Source organism: Eubalaena glacialis, chromosome 9 (assembly GCF_028564815.1).
Source record: "Eubalaena glacialis isolate mEubGla1 chromosome 9, mEubGla1.1.hap2.+ XY, whole genome shotgun sequence".
Lineage (NCBI taxonomy): Eukaryota > Metazoa > Chordata > Mammalia > Artiodactyla > Balaenidae > Eubalaena > Eubalaena glacialis.
The window spans coordinates 34,576,249-34,594,811 of NC_083724.1; the positions used below are offsets into that span (position 1 = coordinate 34,576,249).

At 48.7% G+C, this 18,563-nt stretch overlaps 1 protein-coding gene across 1 annotated transcript in view; it reads left to right on the top strand.

Annotated features, from left to right (window-relative positions):
• GABBR2 (gamma-aminobutyric acid type B receptor subunit 2) overlaps positions 1 to 18,563 on the top strand; it is a 360,010-nt gene that overhangs the window by 293,943 nt on the left and 47,504 nt on the right. Inside the window, exons 12-13 of the mRNA XM_061201103.1 lie at positions 4,641 to 4,748; positions 13,952 to 14,074. Coding sequence (XP_061057086.1) covers positions 4,641 to 4,748; positions 13,952 to 14,074 — 231 coding nt within the window. The remainder of the gene's footprint in view (positions 1 to 4,640; positions 4,749 to 13,951; positions 14,075 to 18,563) is intronic.

Genomic DNA, 18,563 nt, shown 5'->3' on the forward strand with positions numbered 1-18,563 from the left:
GCCAGAGCCACGTGAGGAGCCCAGCTACAGCCAGAGACAGCACAGAAGCAGTGGCTGCAGGGAGCACATACTCCGTCTTCTCTCTCCTGACCCCTCCGATCTCCTGATGGTGCCCTCCATCCAGCCAGAAGCCAGAGGGCACGGGAACCTGGGAGGTGCAGGCATGGGGCCCCACCTCTCAGGGCGTGGGAAGGGCAGAGAACGGGTCTGGGGGTGGTTCAGCAGAAGGAGATGGGCCTGGGGACTGAATATGAGAGTGAGGGTAGGGGAGGATTCCTGGGGGACTTCCAGGTCCCTAACTTGGGTGACAGGTGGATAATGGCACCATCCCTGAGTCGGGAGGAAATGGAGCTACTCAGCGGAAGGGCTGATGGGCTCAGCTCTGGCTCTGGAGTGTGAAGGTTTTGTGGGACACCTAAGTGTCAACTAGGTCTCCAGTGACAGTGGCATATGCAGGTCTGGAGCTCAGAAGAGAAATAGGAACAGGGAAAGAGATAAAGGAATTGTCAGCACGAGGAAAATGGTTGAAGCCTGAGAGTGGGAGTGATAACCCAGGGAGAGCCCTTTTAGGACAAAGAGGGTCCAGGACTGAACCCCAGGGTCCATTTCCATCTTAAAACAATGGTGGGACTTCCCTGGTGGCGCAGTGGTTAAGAATCCGCCTGCCAATGCAGGGGACACGGGTTCGAGCCCTGGTCCAGGAAGATCCCACATGCCGCGGAGCAGCTAAGCCAGTGCACCACAACTACTGAGCCTGCGCTCTGGAGCCCGCAAGCCACAACTACTGAGCCCGCGTGCCACAACTACTGAAGCCCGCGTGCCTAAAGCCTGTGCTCTGCAACAAGAGAAGCCACCGCAATGAGAAGCCCGTGCACCTCAACGAAGAGTAGCCCCCGCTCATCGCAATTAGAGAAAGCCTGCGTGCAGCAACGAAGACCCAATGCAGCCAAAAATAAAATAAATAAAATAAATTCAAAAAAACAAACAAAAAAAGACGATGGTGGAGGAGTGGAGGGAGAAATAACACCTCCTTTTGCACAGGGATGACCCTGAGCAGAGGCAGCCGGGGGTAGGTGGCTCTGCTGGTCGCGGTCCCACTGTCCTGCTTTCCAGAGTATTTCTTCTAGTGTTGTTTCATCATTGTCTGAAGAGCTGTCTCCAAATGGGATGTGAACCCACTGGGATCATCTTGTGGAAGAATATATTACAGCCTTTGTTTACTTTTTTATGTAAAAAAAAAAATGAAAGAAATTAAGATTTACTAATATTTAATACTCGGACTGACCCCGGGGCCCTGGCCCAGTGGGTGTGTCTGGTGGTCTCATGCAGGAACTCTCCTGAGAACGGAGTGGTTGGTCAGTCTGTGACACCAGCCAGCCACAGGGCATTGTGTCCAGGATCCCCAGGACAACACCCCGTTCAGTGATTCTCTAGGAGGACTCAGTATAGAATTGTACTCACAGCAATGATTAATTACAGAGAAAGAACATAAAGCAAAATCAGCAAAGTGAAAAGGCACACAGGGTGAAGTCACAGGGAATCAGGTGCAAGCTTCCCAGAGCCTCTCCCAGTGGAGTCACACAGGGTGCACTTAATACCCCAGCAATGACTTGTGACAACACATGATATGTGTACCAGGGAAGCTCACTGGACACTCAGCCCCCAGGGTTTTTACTGGGGTCCGGTCACCTGGGTACCCTCTACTGAGCACATACCAAAATTCCAGGCTCTCAGAAGGAAAGCAGGTGTGCGGCATAAATCACGCTGTTTGCACAAACCCTTCAGGCACAGAGTCACTCTTATCATTGAGGGAATGGTGGGAACCCTCCCCAAATGCAAGTTCTCAGACACCAGCTTAAACGAACCTTGCCAGCAGGTCTTGGGCCTGCTAGGTTACCTCTTTTCTGGCCGGGCATCCTCACCCATTCTTTGCTTTCAGTTTATGGCAACATATTGCCATTTCCAGTTGCCAGGTTAAATTTACATCATCGAGTTTTTACTAACTTAACTCACTTGTATTATTGCATCTTGATGAATTTGGCCCTACAAAATAGACAAGTGGCCTGAAAATGATTATGCCAAAGAAAATATAAGTCAAAGCAAATATAATAATGCGAAGCATATTGGAGTAATACTTTAACCCAAAATAAGAGATCTTTGTCTGCCACATTATGAGGTAAAAATAATATTATTTCATCTCTTACCGTCCTTTTAAAAATTTCCTTGTTTTGTATATGTTCGTGTTTAAAATTGTTTTTCTGATGGGGGACATGATCAAAAGGGCTTGGAGACCATTGGTCTTCACAGTCGTGTCAACCATTAGCTCTAAAAGTGTGTTGAAATCAGCCAGTTCTCAGGCTGGTCAGCTACTCCCCCAGTGTGCTGTCCCTTTGACAGCTTCCCCCCCGGGCGGGGATGGACCTGACTGGGGTAAGGAGACTCTCTGAGGAGCAGGCGGCATGATGTGGGAGAGAGAGGGCTGGACTGGGTCAAGGCCTTGACTTCCAGGCTCAGCTCTGGAGCTGGGTGGTGTGGTTGAGAGAAATACCTTAATGCCCCGAGTCTCAGTTTCTTCATCTACAAAGGGGTTTTCTCAACTCAGTTGATGACTCCAAAAAATCACCCTGGTTTTGGTTGTTGTTGTTGTTTTATTTGTTTGTTTTTCTCATTATATACTTAGTTTCTGGCCCAGTAATCCTTATTGAATGAACAGGTGAACAAATGAATGAATGAATGAAATGATCTGTAAGGTCCTGTGCAACTCTGACAGGCTAGGAATGTGTGATCTGGTCATTGAATAAGCTCAGGTCTAAATTCCAAATAATTGGCTCCTTCCCTGTCTCTATTCTGTTACCTTTCTTCCATCCTTGTTTTATAATACGGGTAATAACGTGGCCATCCTACACCTTCTCTAAAGTACTGTGATTTGTTTTTGCCTGTCTGAAATTTTTGAAATTAAAAAAAAAAAAAAAAAAGGTTAAGTCCTCACCCTTACCATTGTCAGCATTCACACCTCACCCATCTGTGTTTCTGAACAATCGAGGTAATGCTGTTGTCCTTCCTTAGGGGGTTGGTCTTGCCATCTACCCAACCAGTTCCTATTTTTACAGATAAAATGGAAAGGGAAAATGCCCTGTCTCTGAAAAGCTGGAGAACCAAGTTGCTAGAAAGGCAGTGTGAAGGGACTCCCTGAAGGGAGCATGTCTGGGAACCTCCTACATGGCTGCCTGCAGCCCTGGGCTGGATGGGAGCGCTGAGGTGGGCAAACCTGCTGGGCTGTGGACACAGAGGGCCCGGCCTGTCCACTCCAGCCCAGCTGTCTCTCTCTCTCCTAACACGTCCACCTTCCTGCTATGTTCAGCTGAGGCAGGTGGTGACCTTTCAGAGGGAACTTAGTTCAACAGAGCTGAGGAAGAGCCGAGGAAAGACCATAGCCTAGAACCAGAGCTCACGGAGCACGCAGCCTTTTTATCCCAGTGAGTGGGAGGCCCCAGAACCCAGTGGCATACAGCCCAGGGCTGGGCCATGATGTGGGGACCAACCTGGAGCTAGGTGAGTCTCCTGGGTCTTGGAGGGTATCCAGACCAGCCAGTGAGGGTGGACTCGGGAGAGGCTGGGGTCTGGCCACGATGGCAGTGCAGGTGGGGAGTGGGCACCCAGGAAGCCCCCAAGACCTAACAGGTGGTGACCGGCCATCCCAGCCTGCAGGGATCAGGCTGTTGGCTCCTATCAGCGCTGGCAGTTTCTGGCAGCCACCAGCCCAGGGCTGGGGATCAGGGCACACTTTAGTGCTGTGGAACAGGTGAGAGCCAGATAAGGCCTTAGTCCTGAGCAGGGACCCAGGCAGCATCGCTCCTCTCTTTCTCCAAAGGCCTGAGGAGACGGACCCCTGGTGGGAGTGGAAAGGTCACAGCCCCTCTCCTCTGGCCTTCTCCCACAACTGAGCAGCCCCTGACGATGGCCAGGAGCTGGGCTGGTGCAGCTGCCAGTCAGGCATCCCCGGGGCCAGTTCTGGCTGAGTTCTGCCCTGCTTTACCAGAGTGGCTGGGTCACTAACACTGGAGAAGGGCCATGCAGGCCTGTTGTCCTGCCCAGTCTCAGCCCCTGCAGCTCAGTGCTCTCCCCTCCCCGCTGCCCACAACCCAGGAGCTGGGAGTCCTGTGGAAGAGGTTCCTGGGGCTGCCTCGTCTCCTAGAGACTTGGGTGAGGAGGCAGAGAAATCAGCAATTAGGATCACCTCTGCAGACCTGTCTCCCCACATAGAAGGCTGTCAGAGAAGGGAAGGAGGGAGGGAAGACCAGGGGGCTGGTCTGAAACCCCTTAGTGGCCCCTCAGTGGTCCTGGGGGCCCTCTGTGCCTCTCTCTGTGACTGGCTCCCTCTGGGCTATGGGCCCATGAAAGGCAGGATTTGAATCTCATATGCCTCTGCGCCCAGGGCCCTGGTCTGGCAAGTGGCCAATAGAACTAAGCGTCTATCAGATTGAAATGTGATTGAAGGACTGTTGATGCTAGTAAAACTCTACAGTATGTAAAGTAGAGCATCTGTCCCCATCTAGAGTCCCCCTGTTGGGACACTCTCCTAAATGATGAAGTCCGTCCCCCGGGAGATGTTAATGCCTCTGTTTTCTCATGGCCTCTAGGTCAGGACCTGGATTCTCACCGTGGGCTACACGACCGCCTTTGGGGCAATGTTCGCAAAGACATGGAGGGTCCACGCCATCTTCAAAAATGTGAAAATGAAGAAGAAGGTAATGCCTCCTTCTGTTGCAGGGTGTTTGCAGTGTTCATTTAGTATTTATTTTTAAAAGATTTATGAGGCACCTACTGTATGCCAGGCACTGGGCTATTTGCTGGGGATTCAAGCTAAACACAACCCTCTGCCCCTCCCCACCCCAGCCCCCAACACCTTCAGCCTCCTGGGGACATCAGACAGCTAACAAAGCGTTCACGATGCAAGGTGATAAGGGCTGGTTGGGTGCATATGAGGGATACTGGGGTATAGCACCCAGGGAAGGCTTGGTGTAGGAAGTGACACCTATGCTAAAACCTGGAGGGTGAGTGGGAAGCAGAGGCTGGGGAGTTTTCCCTCTCCCAGAGGGAACTGTGTGCACGGAGGCCTGGGGAGGGGAGGGGTGTGTTCACATGGCTGAGGGGTTCATGGGGAAAGGGTACAAGAGGCAGCCACAGGGGAAGGCAGGAGCCACGGTAAGGAACCTGAACTTTAACTTGGGGGCAGTGGGGAGCCCTTGAAAGAGGAGAGTGAAACAGGGCAGGGGCCTGATTTAATGCTTCCATTTTCAAAGAGGCCCTTAGAGGACAGGAGCCCTTCCTTCGTGTGGGAGGAAAGCAGTTGCCACCTCTGTGGTTGGCTGTAACCATCATGTTGATTAAGCTTGACTCTTAGGATGTAGTCATAGAGAAACTTTCCCCGCACTGTCCTTTTTAACTCTCCCGATGGCTGGCACTCTTCTTCCCTTGCTCCTAGATAAAAATTCGGGCAAGTCTCATGACTTTGAAGGTCCTCTGGTCAACAGCTAATATGTGGAGTCCATCATAATATTCAGAACCTCAAACTGCCTTCAAAGGCATCGCCTCTTCCTTCCCCAGCTTGGCCTGAAGCAGCCAGTCACCTGCTCTGGGAGAAGGGGTGCGGATGGGCTGCTTCTCTCTTTTGCCAGACTGAGTTTTTTCCCCATCCCATTCCCAAGGTTTCTGAACCCTCCAGAGTTGGGGCTTCGAGTGGTGGAAGGGGCAGGAAAGACCTCACTTGCCAGGAGCTGCATCCATCTTGCTGGGCCTGGCATTGGTTAAGCACACCCTTTAGGCTCTCATGGAGTCCTTTTGTGGAATTTTCAAAGCCCCCATTACTGGGATTTACTCTCCTGGAGTGCCCCCGACATGGGTGAAATACTCCCCCCGTTGGCCATTTGTGACTCCTTCCACAGACATATGGCAGTCCCCCACTCCTGGGCCCGCCCCTCCAGCTTGCCTTGGGCAGGCCACACAGCTCTACCTGGCCCAGGGCCCACACCTGGTGCTCAGGAAGCACTCACACATCCTTCGCTCCTACAAACTCAAGTATTGTGGCTGATCCCACTGTAGCCACTTCCCCTCTTCCGCTCCATCCATGGAGCAACTGGCCTGTCATCCTCCCGTGGGTTTCTCAGGCAGGAGTGAGGCATCAGCTCACCAGGTCCCCCAGGCTGCAGGGAGCCCTAGCAATCAAGCCATCTGAGTGCTCTCCTTAAGCCTCCCTCTTGATTTGAGGTCAAGGAGGAAGCATACCCCCCATCGTCTCACCTGGGAATGAGGTGAGATAGCATCATGACTCATCTTTCCAAAAATTCTCTTCTTGATTCAACTCTACCCACCCCCACACACACACTTTTTAAACCCCTGATGTGTGTATAACCCATTTACAGACATCTCCTCTGAAAATCCTGCACTGTGATCTCATCCCACTCTGGAACGTGGTGCCTATTGTTCCAGTTCTTCATCCCAAACTTGCATTTGCCATCCGATTACCTGGGTCATAAGCCATCACGCCTGTGGCAGACAGCAAGTGAGCCCGAGGTGGTAGGGCCAGCAGACACAGCAGGAGAGCAGGCTTCTACTCCCTGCTTCACTGCTGACCCGCCATGGGTCTTTCAGCAAACCTCTTCATCTTTCAGGGCCTCTGTTTCCTTATCTGTAAAATGGGGAAGTATTGAAATGGCATTGTCTCCTGAGCTGTGATTCTGCCTGGTGCCCAGTGGCACCTCTCACTCGTCAGCCTCACTGCCTGCCCCTTTACTGCCAGGGAGCTGCTCTCCAGATGGGGGGGGGTGTCCTCCCTTCTCCACCCCCTGCCCCACACCGGACCACCTTAGGACAACTATGGGCTGCGTTTAGAGGGAGGAAAGAGCTTGGCTCTGCCACCCATTGCCTGTGCTCACCTGGAAGGCCTTCCTCTCACTGGGCCTCAGGAGCATTTGTGACAACTCCCTTCTGTCTGTAAGATGAGGAGCCTGGCCACCTGGTCCTTCTCAGACCTGGCTGCACATTACAATCAAATGGGAGCTTTTGAAAACTACAAGAAGTAACCCAGCCCAGCCCACACCTCCCTGGCTAGAGCTGAGCATTAGGAGTTACTAGACCTCCCCAGGTGATACTAATATACAGCCAGAGTGGAAAACCTCTGCTCTAGATCAGGGCTACTCAGAGTGCAAGCTGTACCAGCAGCATTGTTGGCATCACCTGGGAGCTTGTTAGAAATTCAGTTTCTCAGCACCCCCAGCCCTAAGAATCAGGTTCCTGGAGCCCAGGAACGTGTGTTTCCACCAGCCCTCCTGGCAAAGCTGATGCAAGCCAAAGTTTGACAGGCACCACGTGACTTCTTGGGCCCCTCCTGCTCTGTGGCTCTGCCATTTATGACAAGTCCATCCTGGTTTTGAAGAATCACAGTGTTAGTTTCTTTGTGTCAATATGTAATTCATGCATATTATTATTGGCAATGGAGAACTGGCCTTTATTTTCTATTACTCATGTGATCACTAAGCAAGAACACTCAGATTGTCTGGCAACAATTGACAAAACATGCCAGGGAAGACTTCAGGAGTTCAGTTGTCTGAAAGCGCCACGGGAGTTGGGGCTGTGATGTGGCCACAGCTGCTGGGCTACCTGGGACAAGGGGACAAGGGGACTCTCCCCACCCCGGGGGTCTGGGCAAAGTGAGAGCCCAGGCAGGTGGTGGGACCAGGAGTCCAGGGAGGGGCCTGTCTGAGAAACTGCCAAAGGCTTTGAATACAAGATTTGGTCACCAGTTTAGTCTGTCGTGAAAATGATTTAGGCCAGATGAATACAACTTTCCAGTGTGAGACAGTTTTTGCTCTAGCCTTTACAGTTATTCCAGGAAAAGCCTTGTGGCGCTACAGCTGAGTATCATTTATCAGCCAAATTAGAGGAAGTTAAGGGTATAGAAGAGAAATTTATACCTTTCACAGATCAAAAACTCAAGTTGGGAACCAGATTGTTTTTAAAGGGTTGTGGCAGTCGCAGGTCAAAGCTGGGATTGAATGCTCCATGACTCCAGCATTTTACATAGCCAAGGTTGGTTTTTATTGTCATTGTTTTGTTTTATTGGTTTTTTTTAAGTTTAAACTTTTTTTAAAGTGAGCCTCTTAATTTATTTTTAATGTTTTTTCTTATGCACTTTTAAAAATTTACTTATTTCACTTATTTACTTTTGGCTGCATTGGGTCTTTGTTACCGTGCACGGGTTTTCTCTAGTTGCGGTGAATGGGGGCTACTCTTCCTTGGGGTGCGCGGGCTTCTGATTGCGGTGGCTTCTCTTGTTGTGGAGCACGGGCTCTAGGCGCGCCGGCTTCAGTAGTTGTGGCACATGAGCTTAGTTGCTCCGCGGCATGTGGGATCTTCCCAGACCAGGGCTCAAACCCGTGTCCCCTGCACTGGCAGGCGGATTCTTAGCCACTCCGCCACCAGGGAAGCCCTTAATCTTTTTTTTACTGACACATATACAAGATTTACCTAAATCTGAAAATGCAATCTCACACTTCTTTTTCAGTCTTTTTACCCTTTTCTTCCTTCCCTGTCTCCCACCTCATCTTCCCTCCACCCACCATGTCACACCCTCCCCAAACACACATACACAAACTTCACCCCATATGGCTACATTTTGAAAGACATTAAAGAAAAAGAAGGCTATTAAAGGAAGTATTGACATGTGGTGACTTAATGCTTCTAAATTCAGTATTTTTATAGTATCAATCGTAAAATCCTGAATTGAGAAGCCTCACTACCACAGTCTTTTTTTTTTTTAATTTATTTATTTTTGTCTGTGTTGGGTCTTCGTTGCTGCGCTCAGGATTTCTCTAGTTGCGGTGTGCGGGCTTCTATTGCAGTGGCTTCTCTTGTTGCAGAGCACGGGCTCTAGGCGCACGGGCTTCAGTAATTGTGGCTCTAGAGTGCAGCTCAGCAGTTGTGGCTCACGGGCTTAGTTGCTCTGAGGCGTGTGGGATCTTCCTGGACCAGGTCTTGAACCTGTGTCTCCTGCATTGGCAGGCGGATTCTTAACCACTGTGCCACTAGGGAAGCCCACTACCACAGTCTTTATTTTGCCTCTTACTCTTAGTAGGACCAAATTGGAACGTTGAGACTAGAGCGGTAACTCAGAGACGAGATCTGTTTTGGGGGCAGATGTTTTTTAAGGACAAAGAAACTTCACTACATATATGACTTGATACGGTTGCAAATAATAACATAGGGCCATCCTCTCAGACCTTCATCCAGGCTCAGCTTCAGGAAAATGCCAAGAGAGTGTCCGTCATCTGAGTGATGGCAGGAAGGCAGGGCCGCTGGTTGTACAACTCCAGGGGGCACCATTCACACTGTATTCCCTCTGGAATGGTGTCCCTGGAAGTAGGCAATAAGCTGGTCCTAGTAGAAGGCCAGTCTGAATCAGTCAAAATATCTGAAGTTTTTTGAAGAAATAAAGAAATGCCGTTTTCCCAAAAGAAGTTGTTAGCCAACTTTTCCTGTAAGAGTCAGATAGTAAATATGTTAGGCTTTGCAGGCCATACAGTCTCTGTCACAGCCACTCAACTCTGCTATTGTAGAACGAAAGTAGCCAGAAGAAAACACATAAACAAATAGATATGACTGTGTTCCAATAAAACTTTATTTACAAAGACAAACAGTGAGCCAAATTCGTAGTTTGCTGATCTCTGCTCTAAACAACCATGGGAAGTGATGTTTAATAGTAATAGCTAACATCTGTTGAACAGTAATTGTAAGCCAGGCTCTGGTAATCTAGTGGTTTGTGTGGTCATCGTCCCCCATTGTGTAGCTGAGGAAACTGGCTCAGACGGGTGAGGAAACTTACCAAGGTCTCCCAGCTAGTTAGTAAGATTCAAACTCAGATCTGTTGCCAGAACTGGGTGCTTAATCGTTTCTGGGTGCCTTCACTCTCATCTCTCACTCAGTGAGAATGGAGCACAAGTAACCTCCTAGCCTCAGAGAGAGAACTGAGTTTCATGGCATCAATGTGCACTGACATAACCAAGGAAAGTTTGTGCAGCTTTTGAAGAGAAAGCTGAAAAATAAGAAAGGAAGTCAGGGAAGCTGAGGTGAGACTAAAGACATGGCCTTGCCTAATTCTAGTATTCTATGGTGCTCAGACTTTGTATGATTAGGTCAGTGCTATTTTTTAAATTTAAATTTTTAGATCTTTTTTAGAAGATTATTTTGTCACCTCTCTTTAGCATTGTATTGTGTGTACGTATGGGGTATTTGTATAATATTCATTATTAGTCTCCCCCTATCATGCATGCTCTATGAATGTAGGATATTTATGTTTTGCTCACTGCTGCAGCCCTAGTGCCTAGAAAAGAACCTGATTCAGAGTAGGCACTCAATAAATGTTCCTGTGATTAATAAATCAAATGTGATCCATAACTACTTAGACTAAATCCATTTAGTCACAAACAATGGTCAAGTGCCAGGCTTTGGAAATGGTACCAAAAGGAAATTAGACATGTCTTCTCCTGTTACTCTCAGGATCTTCCCACCTTGGGTCCATCTGTGCGATGATTAGCCCTGAGTCTAGCGGAGCTGAGGTGCAGTATCACACTTTGCCCCTAGATGTCACTGTCCTCCACATAAACACAGAACCATGCATTCTCAAAATCCAAGTAATGGTAGCCACACAGCCCATTCGTTGAGCATCTTCTCTGAGCCAGATGTTGTGCTAGGTGCTTTCCATACATCATCTCATTTCACTCTTATACCAACTCTGCAGCTTAGAGCTCACTGGCGTCACTTTTAGAGGAGGAAATAAGCCTAACAGAGTCATACAGCTTGATCAAGATGACATTTCACAAGAGCTGGGATTAGAGTGAGGTCTTCTAGATCCACAACTGTGTTCTTTTTTTGCACCATACTTAGGGATATTACATGAGCCTCCCCACTCCCTGCCATTTTACAAATCAGAAATGCAGAATGAGAGAGGAAGTGATTTGTTAGGGTCACACCCAGGTCACAAGGGATGGAGCCAGGACTCCAGTCCAGGTCCACATAATCCCAGGTCCTGTCTTTCCACTGCCACTCTGCCACCTCACACTTCATACTTGAGCCTTAAAATTGGGAGGACTTGACTCTCATATTTACCAGAGAGAAATTCTGATGCTCATCTTCTGTGCCGCATGCGTGCCTTCCCCATTCAGGCAGCAGCAGGAGAGGTGCGGCATCCACTCAGAAGGGAGGTCTCTCCCCTGTAGGGGCTCACTGAGGGTGGCCCCAACCCATGTTTCTCAGCCCTGCCCTTCAATGTACTACTTCTTGTCCAGTGTAGACTGTGCAGTCCCAACAGACCTGAGGTGTGGTGTGCTGGAGTGTAAGGTGGTCCGTACTCCTGTATGCATGAGCTCTCAGGAGGAGGCCAGGAGAAAGTGGTACTGCTGAGCAAGTTCAAGTTCACTGCCTCCTGGGAGTTAGACTATGGGGAGAGTAGTACCCCTTATGTCTCATGGGAAAGACTTGGCAGAGAGGGAGGGACCTGGAGGTGCTGGCACTTGCTGGTTGGGGAAGTTTGGGGAGGGGGAGAGGACTGAGAGGCTGAGGCCCGCAACTCTGCCTGCCCGGTGTTTGTGGCATCTGCATCCTCCTGTCCGTCTGGTAGTCACTGCTCTGGATCAGGCCTCCTCCTTCCTCATCAGGACAATGGCCCCAGCTCCTAACTGGCCTCCTACTGCAGGATCCCGCCTCAGGTTCACCCCTTAATGCTGCAGAGCTCCCCATCACGCTGATGCTTAAAGATGCTTAAACCTCCAGTGGTCCCACATGAGGCTCCATCACATGTCATGCAGGCTCTCTCCCTCCAGCTAGCCCTGTTTCCAGCCACCCCCAACCAACCCCATGCACACCCAGCCACACAGAGCCTCTCACAGAAAGAACAGGGTGTTTCAGACGAAAGAACCAGCACCTACAAATGCCTGGGAAAGGATAGGAACCTGCGGCAGGTGGTGCCTTATAGGAAGTAGAACCTGAGCCCTAGGCAGGAGACAGTGACCTTGAACTTGCTCAACAGCACCACTTTCCCCTGGCCTTTTCCTGAGAGCTCATTCATTCTCCACACGTTCCTCAAGAAAGTTTGAGAGCCAGCCCCTGCACAAGGCACCAGGGCACAGAGGGGAGACTGGATGGTCACTGCCTCGGTTCTGATAGGAACACAGTTGCAGCATGGGCCCCATGCAGGGCACGCCCGGATTCACAGAGGAGCAGCTGCTCAGGCTCAATCTTGAAATCAGGGTAGGATGGCACCAGCAGAAAGGTGGGGGAAAGAACTTCCAGGGGTCAGGTACAGTGTGTACAAATGCCTGGGGCTCAAACAGCCCTGGGTGAGCATCAAGCAGGGAGGCCCCTTCCAGCCTGTCCTCCAAGTCCTAAGCTCCTCAGGCATTTCTTCCTTTTGGCACAATTTCTCAAGGCTAACAGGGAGCTGCCTGGTTCCCCTGAGGGCAAGGGTTAAACCAGGTTTCTGCAAGCTATCAGCGGTGCACTGAATGCTTCTGAAAAATCTCAGAGGGGGCTTTGCCAGTGCCCCACCCCCAGGTAAAGTGGTCTTAGTGGATTTGATCTCTTTGGCAGTAACTCAGCAGTACTTTCTTGTTCTTTTCACAGTTTGGCCACAGAGAAGTCTCTTGAGTGTCTGTTACTCCTTTAAGGATGGCTTTAATCATTAAAAGCCAGACCTGGCGATATTTCTTAAGCTTCTGCTTCAGTTTTGTTTATTTTTCTATAGTCTTTTCTAGAACTACTTCATCACATTAGCTTTTGTTTGGCATTGGGGCGGGGGGGGTGAGGACACATAAATGTGCAGTGAGTGAAATACAGGTTAGCTTTGCCCCTGACAGCAATTGTCCCCAGGCCAATGCCCATCAAACGGACATAAAGTGGGGTGGGAACTTCACAGTGTAATAAAGATACCCCAAGCTGCAAAGTGGGATGGGAATTATATTTCTTCTTTATATATTCCTTCATCTCAATTCAACCAGGCAAACTTCTAAGTATCGACTGCATGCCAGGCCCTGCTAGGTGCTGAGGGCAAACAAATAAATAAAACAGGCTTCCTTTTTGTCAGGGGTTCTCCAGTTTACTGAGGAGGGCAGATGTATATACAACTTAATATAGCATCTGGTCACTGTAGAGCGTGGTAGGTGCTGTAAATGTTTGAGGGTGTGCACTCTGGAGAGAGGAGGAGCTTGGTTCCAATCTAGGCTTCACCTCTTAGTATCTATATTCCACTGAGCAAGTTACTTGGCCGCCAGCACTAGCCTCAGTTTCTTCATCTGAAAATTGGGAATAATAATAGTATCTGCCATTGTATGAGATGCTGTATGTAAAACAATCAACCTAGAGGTAGGCACAGTGTAAGTGTTCACTAAATGTTAGCATTTGTATTTATTCTCCTTCTTGTAGTTACTACTATTACTATTCATAATTATAAGTATTGAATGTATTAAGTATGATTAAGTATGGGAACAGAGTGCTATGGGAGTAGTTAGTTCTGCTTTGGGAGTTAGGAAGGCTTCGTGGAGGAGGAGAAATGAATCTGGGTCTCTAAGGATTATTTGCCACATAGAAAGAAGAGAGTGTTCCAGACAAAAGAGCCAGCACCCACAAAGGCCTGGGGTGAAAATCACAGCAGGGCCAGAACCTGGGAGTCCTCAAATTTGACTAAGTATATGTGTGTGTTTGGGGCATGGACAAGCCAAGCTCATGAAAGGCCTTGAATGCCAAGCAAAGGAGCTTGGCTGGATTTATCCTGTGGGCGATGGGGAGTCAGAGGAAATTTTCAAACTGGGGGTGACGCCATTCAGTCACCCACCTGACCTGGCCCCTCGGCTGCTGTTTGGGAAGCTCTCTCACGTCCCTTCTGCCCCTGCCCTCTCTGCAGATCATCAAGGACCAGAAACTGCTCGTGATCGTTGGGGGCATGCTGCTGATTGACCTGTGCATCCTGATTTGCTGGCAGGCTGTGGACCCCCTGAGAAGGACGGTGGAGAGGTACAGCATGGAGGTAAGCACCTGGCACCAGCGGGAGGGAGGCCTATGCTGCTCCCAGCCCCCCAGGGGACAGCAAGGCAGCACATCTCCTTTACTGCCCCAGGTGCACTTCTTGAGAAGAAATCGAGGTGGTTACGGGGAAATCATCATAGGTCCACGGGGGTCCACATTCCCTATCAGGAATGTCTCATTATTTCCGTTTCCTTCCATTTGAGACATATATTATTTCAGGAGGGCCAAGTATAAGGTCTTCACTCCTGGAAAAAAATGGTGAAAGAGTTTGTCTAGGTGTATTAATATACGCAGAATTAAGGGGAAATGTTGGGTCGTTTAAACCAGTATATTCTCTACACATTGTAGAAGCCCCCATTTACATGATCCATCAGCCTAGAAATTACATTGCATTTTTAATCTCTCCTTTAAAGTGAGTTCCCTAAGGAGTGCTAGGAGGGAATAAACACTCTGATAGCTCCTTCTAGTTACTAGAGGATCTTCAAAGTGATGTGTTGCCAAAAAGAAGAACCTTACATAAAAGTACCGTTAAATATATATTTTAGTAGTCTTGCGTTGGGCCTTGCTCTTAACTCACACTGGTCTTCCTAGGATGCTCCAGTTAGAGAAGTTCAAGATTAGGGAAGTTGTGGTTTTGTCGACTTTCTCCTAGAAGTGTTAAACATGCCTTTGTCGGAAAGAGCCAGCTGAACGGCAGTGGCTGTACAGTACGATTTCCCTACACGGTAGCAGATTCTACTGAGAAAACTGGAGTTTTCTCCAGTTCTCTCACTGCACTATTAGGGAAATCTTTTTGTGGGATTTAGTGTGAATTTTATCAATAAAACTAACCTGGAAACAGTCATTTTATGCGTTGAGGACAGAGGTTTTTATCCTTCTGGACAAGAAGGGTTTTCTAGCAAATAAGATGCCAGGCCTCGTTTGTCTCGAGACAGGCAGAGGGTTCGCTCAGCCCGGTAAGAAGCTATGCAGTCGGAGCAGTGGCAGAGAACGCTGTTTCCTGACAGCGCAGATTTAGGGGAAGGATTTAAGGCTGTGCGCCTCCATCTCACTGCCTTACGTGTCCATCCTGGGAGGAAGCGGGACTCCAGACAGGCACAATCAGACCTGGCAGAGGACAGACCTGCGCTGGCTGTGCCCATGGGCCAAGGGGGCAGGAGCTCAGCTGAGGTCACTCGTGCAGACGGACTGTGGCTAGAGGGGAGGTGACATCTGGTCATCACTCATCTGCACAGTTGACGAAGGAGCAGACCTGCCCCCAACTCCATCCCAGGGGAATTCACCACCCACCACCAGGATTTGGAAATCCAGACAGGCTATCAACAGGAGGAAAGGTTGTTATTGGCTAACCGGGCCCCCTGGCTACGGAGAGCCTGGGGTGATGATAATCACAAGCAATAATGCTAATAACAGTAATAACAGTGGTGATGCTGGTAGCTAGATGTGTGTGTTAATTCACTGAATCCTCACAATAACTCCGTGGAATAGGTGCTATCCTGAACTCCATGTTAATGATGAGGAAACAGAAACCCAGAGAGATTATATAAGGCACCCAAGGTCACCTAGCAGGTTAGTGGCAACACCACCAACTATTGTCTCACCCACTCCCCCACCCTGCCTTTCAATACACGACAGCACTTCGTAGTTTTCAGGTGTATTCACAGACCCTTGGTCACTGGTCTGTGAAGTGGGTTGGGCAAAGAAGTGTTTTCACATTTTGCAGGCGAAGCCTAAAAATAGGTAACAGGCAGACTGAGCACCCAGGATATCAGGGAAGGAGAAAAGGCGAGTCAGGCGGAGCCCATGGGAGGACCTGGAGCTGGGGCGGAGGGGCAGAGAGCAGACCCCACTGGGTTGATGCTGAGCCCAATGGCAGCCGGCGAGGCAGGGCACTGTCACCTCCGCTCAAGGTTAAGATCGGGGCGGAGCATGCACAGGATCCCCTGGGATCTGGCTGTGGTGGGAGAGGCTGCAGGGCTAGAGTCGGCCGACTCTGAAAATAAATCCAGGAAGCCTGTCCCCCTGGACCGTTTACAGGAGGTAGACCTTGTGCAGACCATAAGTATGAGGGACAGTTTGCTACCACCCACCTTACCTTTCTTCCTTGCTCTCTGTAGTAAGTACTGCTGCTCTCCATGGCTCCGCGCGTACAACCCAAGCCCATTCCAGACCTTCCAGGGAATGGTTCTCAAACTGAGGAGCAGCCGGATGCCACGGAAGTGCTTCTCTGTGTAGATGAGGAAACTGAGCCTGGGAAGGAAGGGGGTCCTGCCCGCGGCATCCAGACTTTTGAAGGGGGGTGGCTGGAGGAGAGCCACATCCCTGGCTCGAGTTCCCCACACCTTGTCTCTGTGTTTCCCTCCAAGTATCTGCGGAGATTTCTCTCTGAACCTTTCCTGGCCTGATCCTCGTTTCTCCTCTAATTTTAGGGTTGCCCTGTCATTCTGTTGCCATGGTAGCAGAACCTTTGATTTGTCGACCCACAGCCCTGTCGGTTTATTGTCATTTTTCCACCAAACATCGCTAAACTGTCAGTTGATTTCCCTCAGACCCTCCTCTGTCAGACTCAGGGGCTAAGGGGTCCTAACTTCTCCTCGAGGGGCTGTTTGCTCCAGAACCCCCAGTGAGAGAGAAAGCTTACGCTTGGGGGAGAGGTGATCAAAGATCTCTGTGGTCTGTTCTCTCCTCCCCTCAGACCACACCTACCTCGAATGCCTTTGGTCGCTCTGGACACTCTAAACACCTCAGGATTCCAGTCACAGGCCTTGCTCTGTGTTGCACTTTCAAGCCTTTGCCCGTGCTGTCCCCCCTCCCAGAACCTTCTCTGACAAGTAAATGAACTTCAGTTCCAGGCCCCTGTATTAGCCAGTGTGTTCCTGAGCTCCACCAGATTTAAGCGCCTGCTCTTCCCCACCCCCGTCCCCAGCATCTAGGCATCCCCTGTCAGGACACTTAGCATGCTGTTCACCCCTGCTGAGTGCACTTCTGCCCCACCCACCCCTCCTGGGCCACATAGATCACTCTCCCGCACCACCCAGCCCAGCACCGCCGCATGCTGGGAGACCTCACCTCGCTGGGGAGACAGAGGTGAGCACAACAGCGTGACCTTGAGCTCATGGGACCCACCAGCTAGTGGGGGGCAGACAGTAAACACGCAAATAAGCACAGTCACTTTAGATTGCACAGGTTCTGATAGCAGCTGGAAGTAAATAAACAGGATGAAGGGTTTGAGAATAACAGAAGAGTTCCAGAATAACTCGTGGAAGACATTCTCTCAGTGCAAGTGTCCAGGGAATGAAACTCTGATTCTGGAGTCCGACTGGAGGCATCCCGGCTCCACATTTATTCATTTGTACATAATAAATATTTATATAGCACTTGTCATGTGCTAGATACTGTTCTAAATACATGATGTTTATCATTTTAAAAGAGTTTTTATACTTAATTAATAGACTTTATTCCTTAGACAGGTTTTAGGTTTACAGAAAAATTTAATAGAAAGTATAGAGAGTTCCCATATATGTCCCACCCCACACCCCATAGTTTCCCCCATTATTAACATCTTGCATTATGTGGTATGTTTGTTACAATTGATGAACCAATACTGACACATTATTATTCGCTAGAATCCATAGTTTACATAGAATTCACTCTTTGTGTTGTACATTCTATAGATTTTGCCAAATGCATAAAATTATGTATCTACCATTACAGTGTCATACAGAACAGTTTCACTGTCTGAAATATCCTCTATGCTTCCCAACCCCTGGCAGCCACTGACCTTTTACTGTCTACATAGCTTTGCCTTTTCCAGAATGTCATATAGTTGGAATCATACACAATGTAGCCTTTTTAGACTGGCTTCTTTGACTTAACAATATGCATTTAAGATTCCTCCATGTCTTTTCATGACTTGATAGTTCATTTCTTCTTATCAGTGAATAATATTCTATTGTATGGATGCATCACAGTTTATTTGCCCACTGAAGGACATCTTGGTTGCTTCCTATTAATTAATTATAATTAATTAATAATATATTAATATATTAATTAATAATAAATTAATAATAAAGCTGCTATAAGCATTTTTGTGTAGGGTTTTATGTGGACATAAATTTTCAACTAATTTGGGTAAATACCTAGAATCAGGATTGCTGGATCATATTCTACGAGTATGTTTAGTTTTGCCAAACTGTCTTGCAAACTGGCTGTACCATTTTGCATTCCCATCAACAATGAATGGGAGTGTCTGTTGCTCCACCCTTGTCAGCATTTGGTGTTGTCGGTATTTTGGATTTTAGCCATTCTAATAAGTGTGTGGTAGTACCACATTGTTGTTTTAATGTACAGTTTCCTAATGACATATGAAATGGAACATCCTTTCATATGCTTACAGAATTTGCCACCCATATTTCTTCTTTGGTGAGGTATATGTTCAGATCTTTTGCCCATTTTTTAATTAGATTGTCTTCTTATTGTTGAGTTTTAAG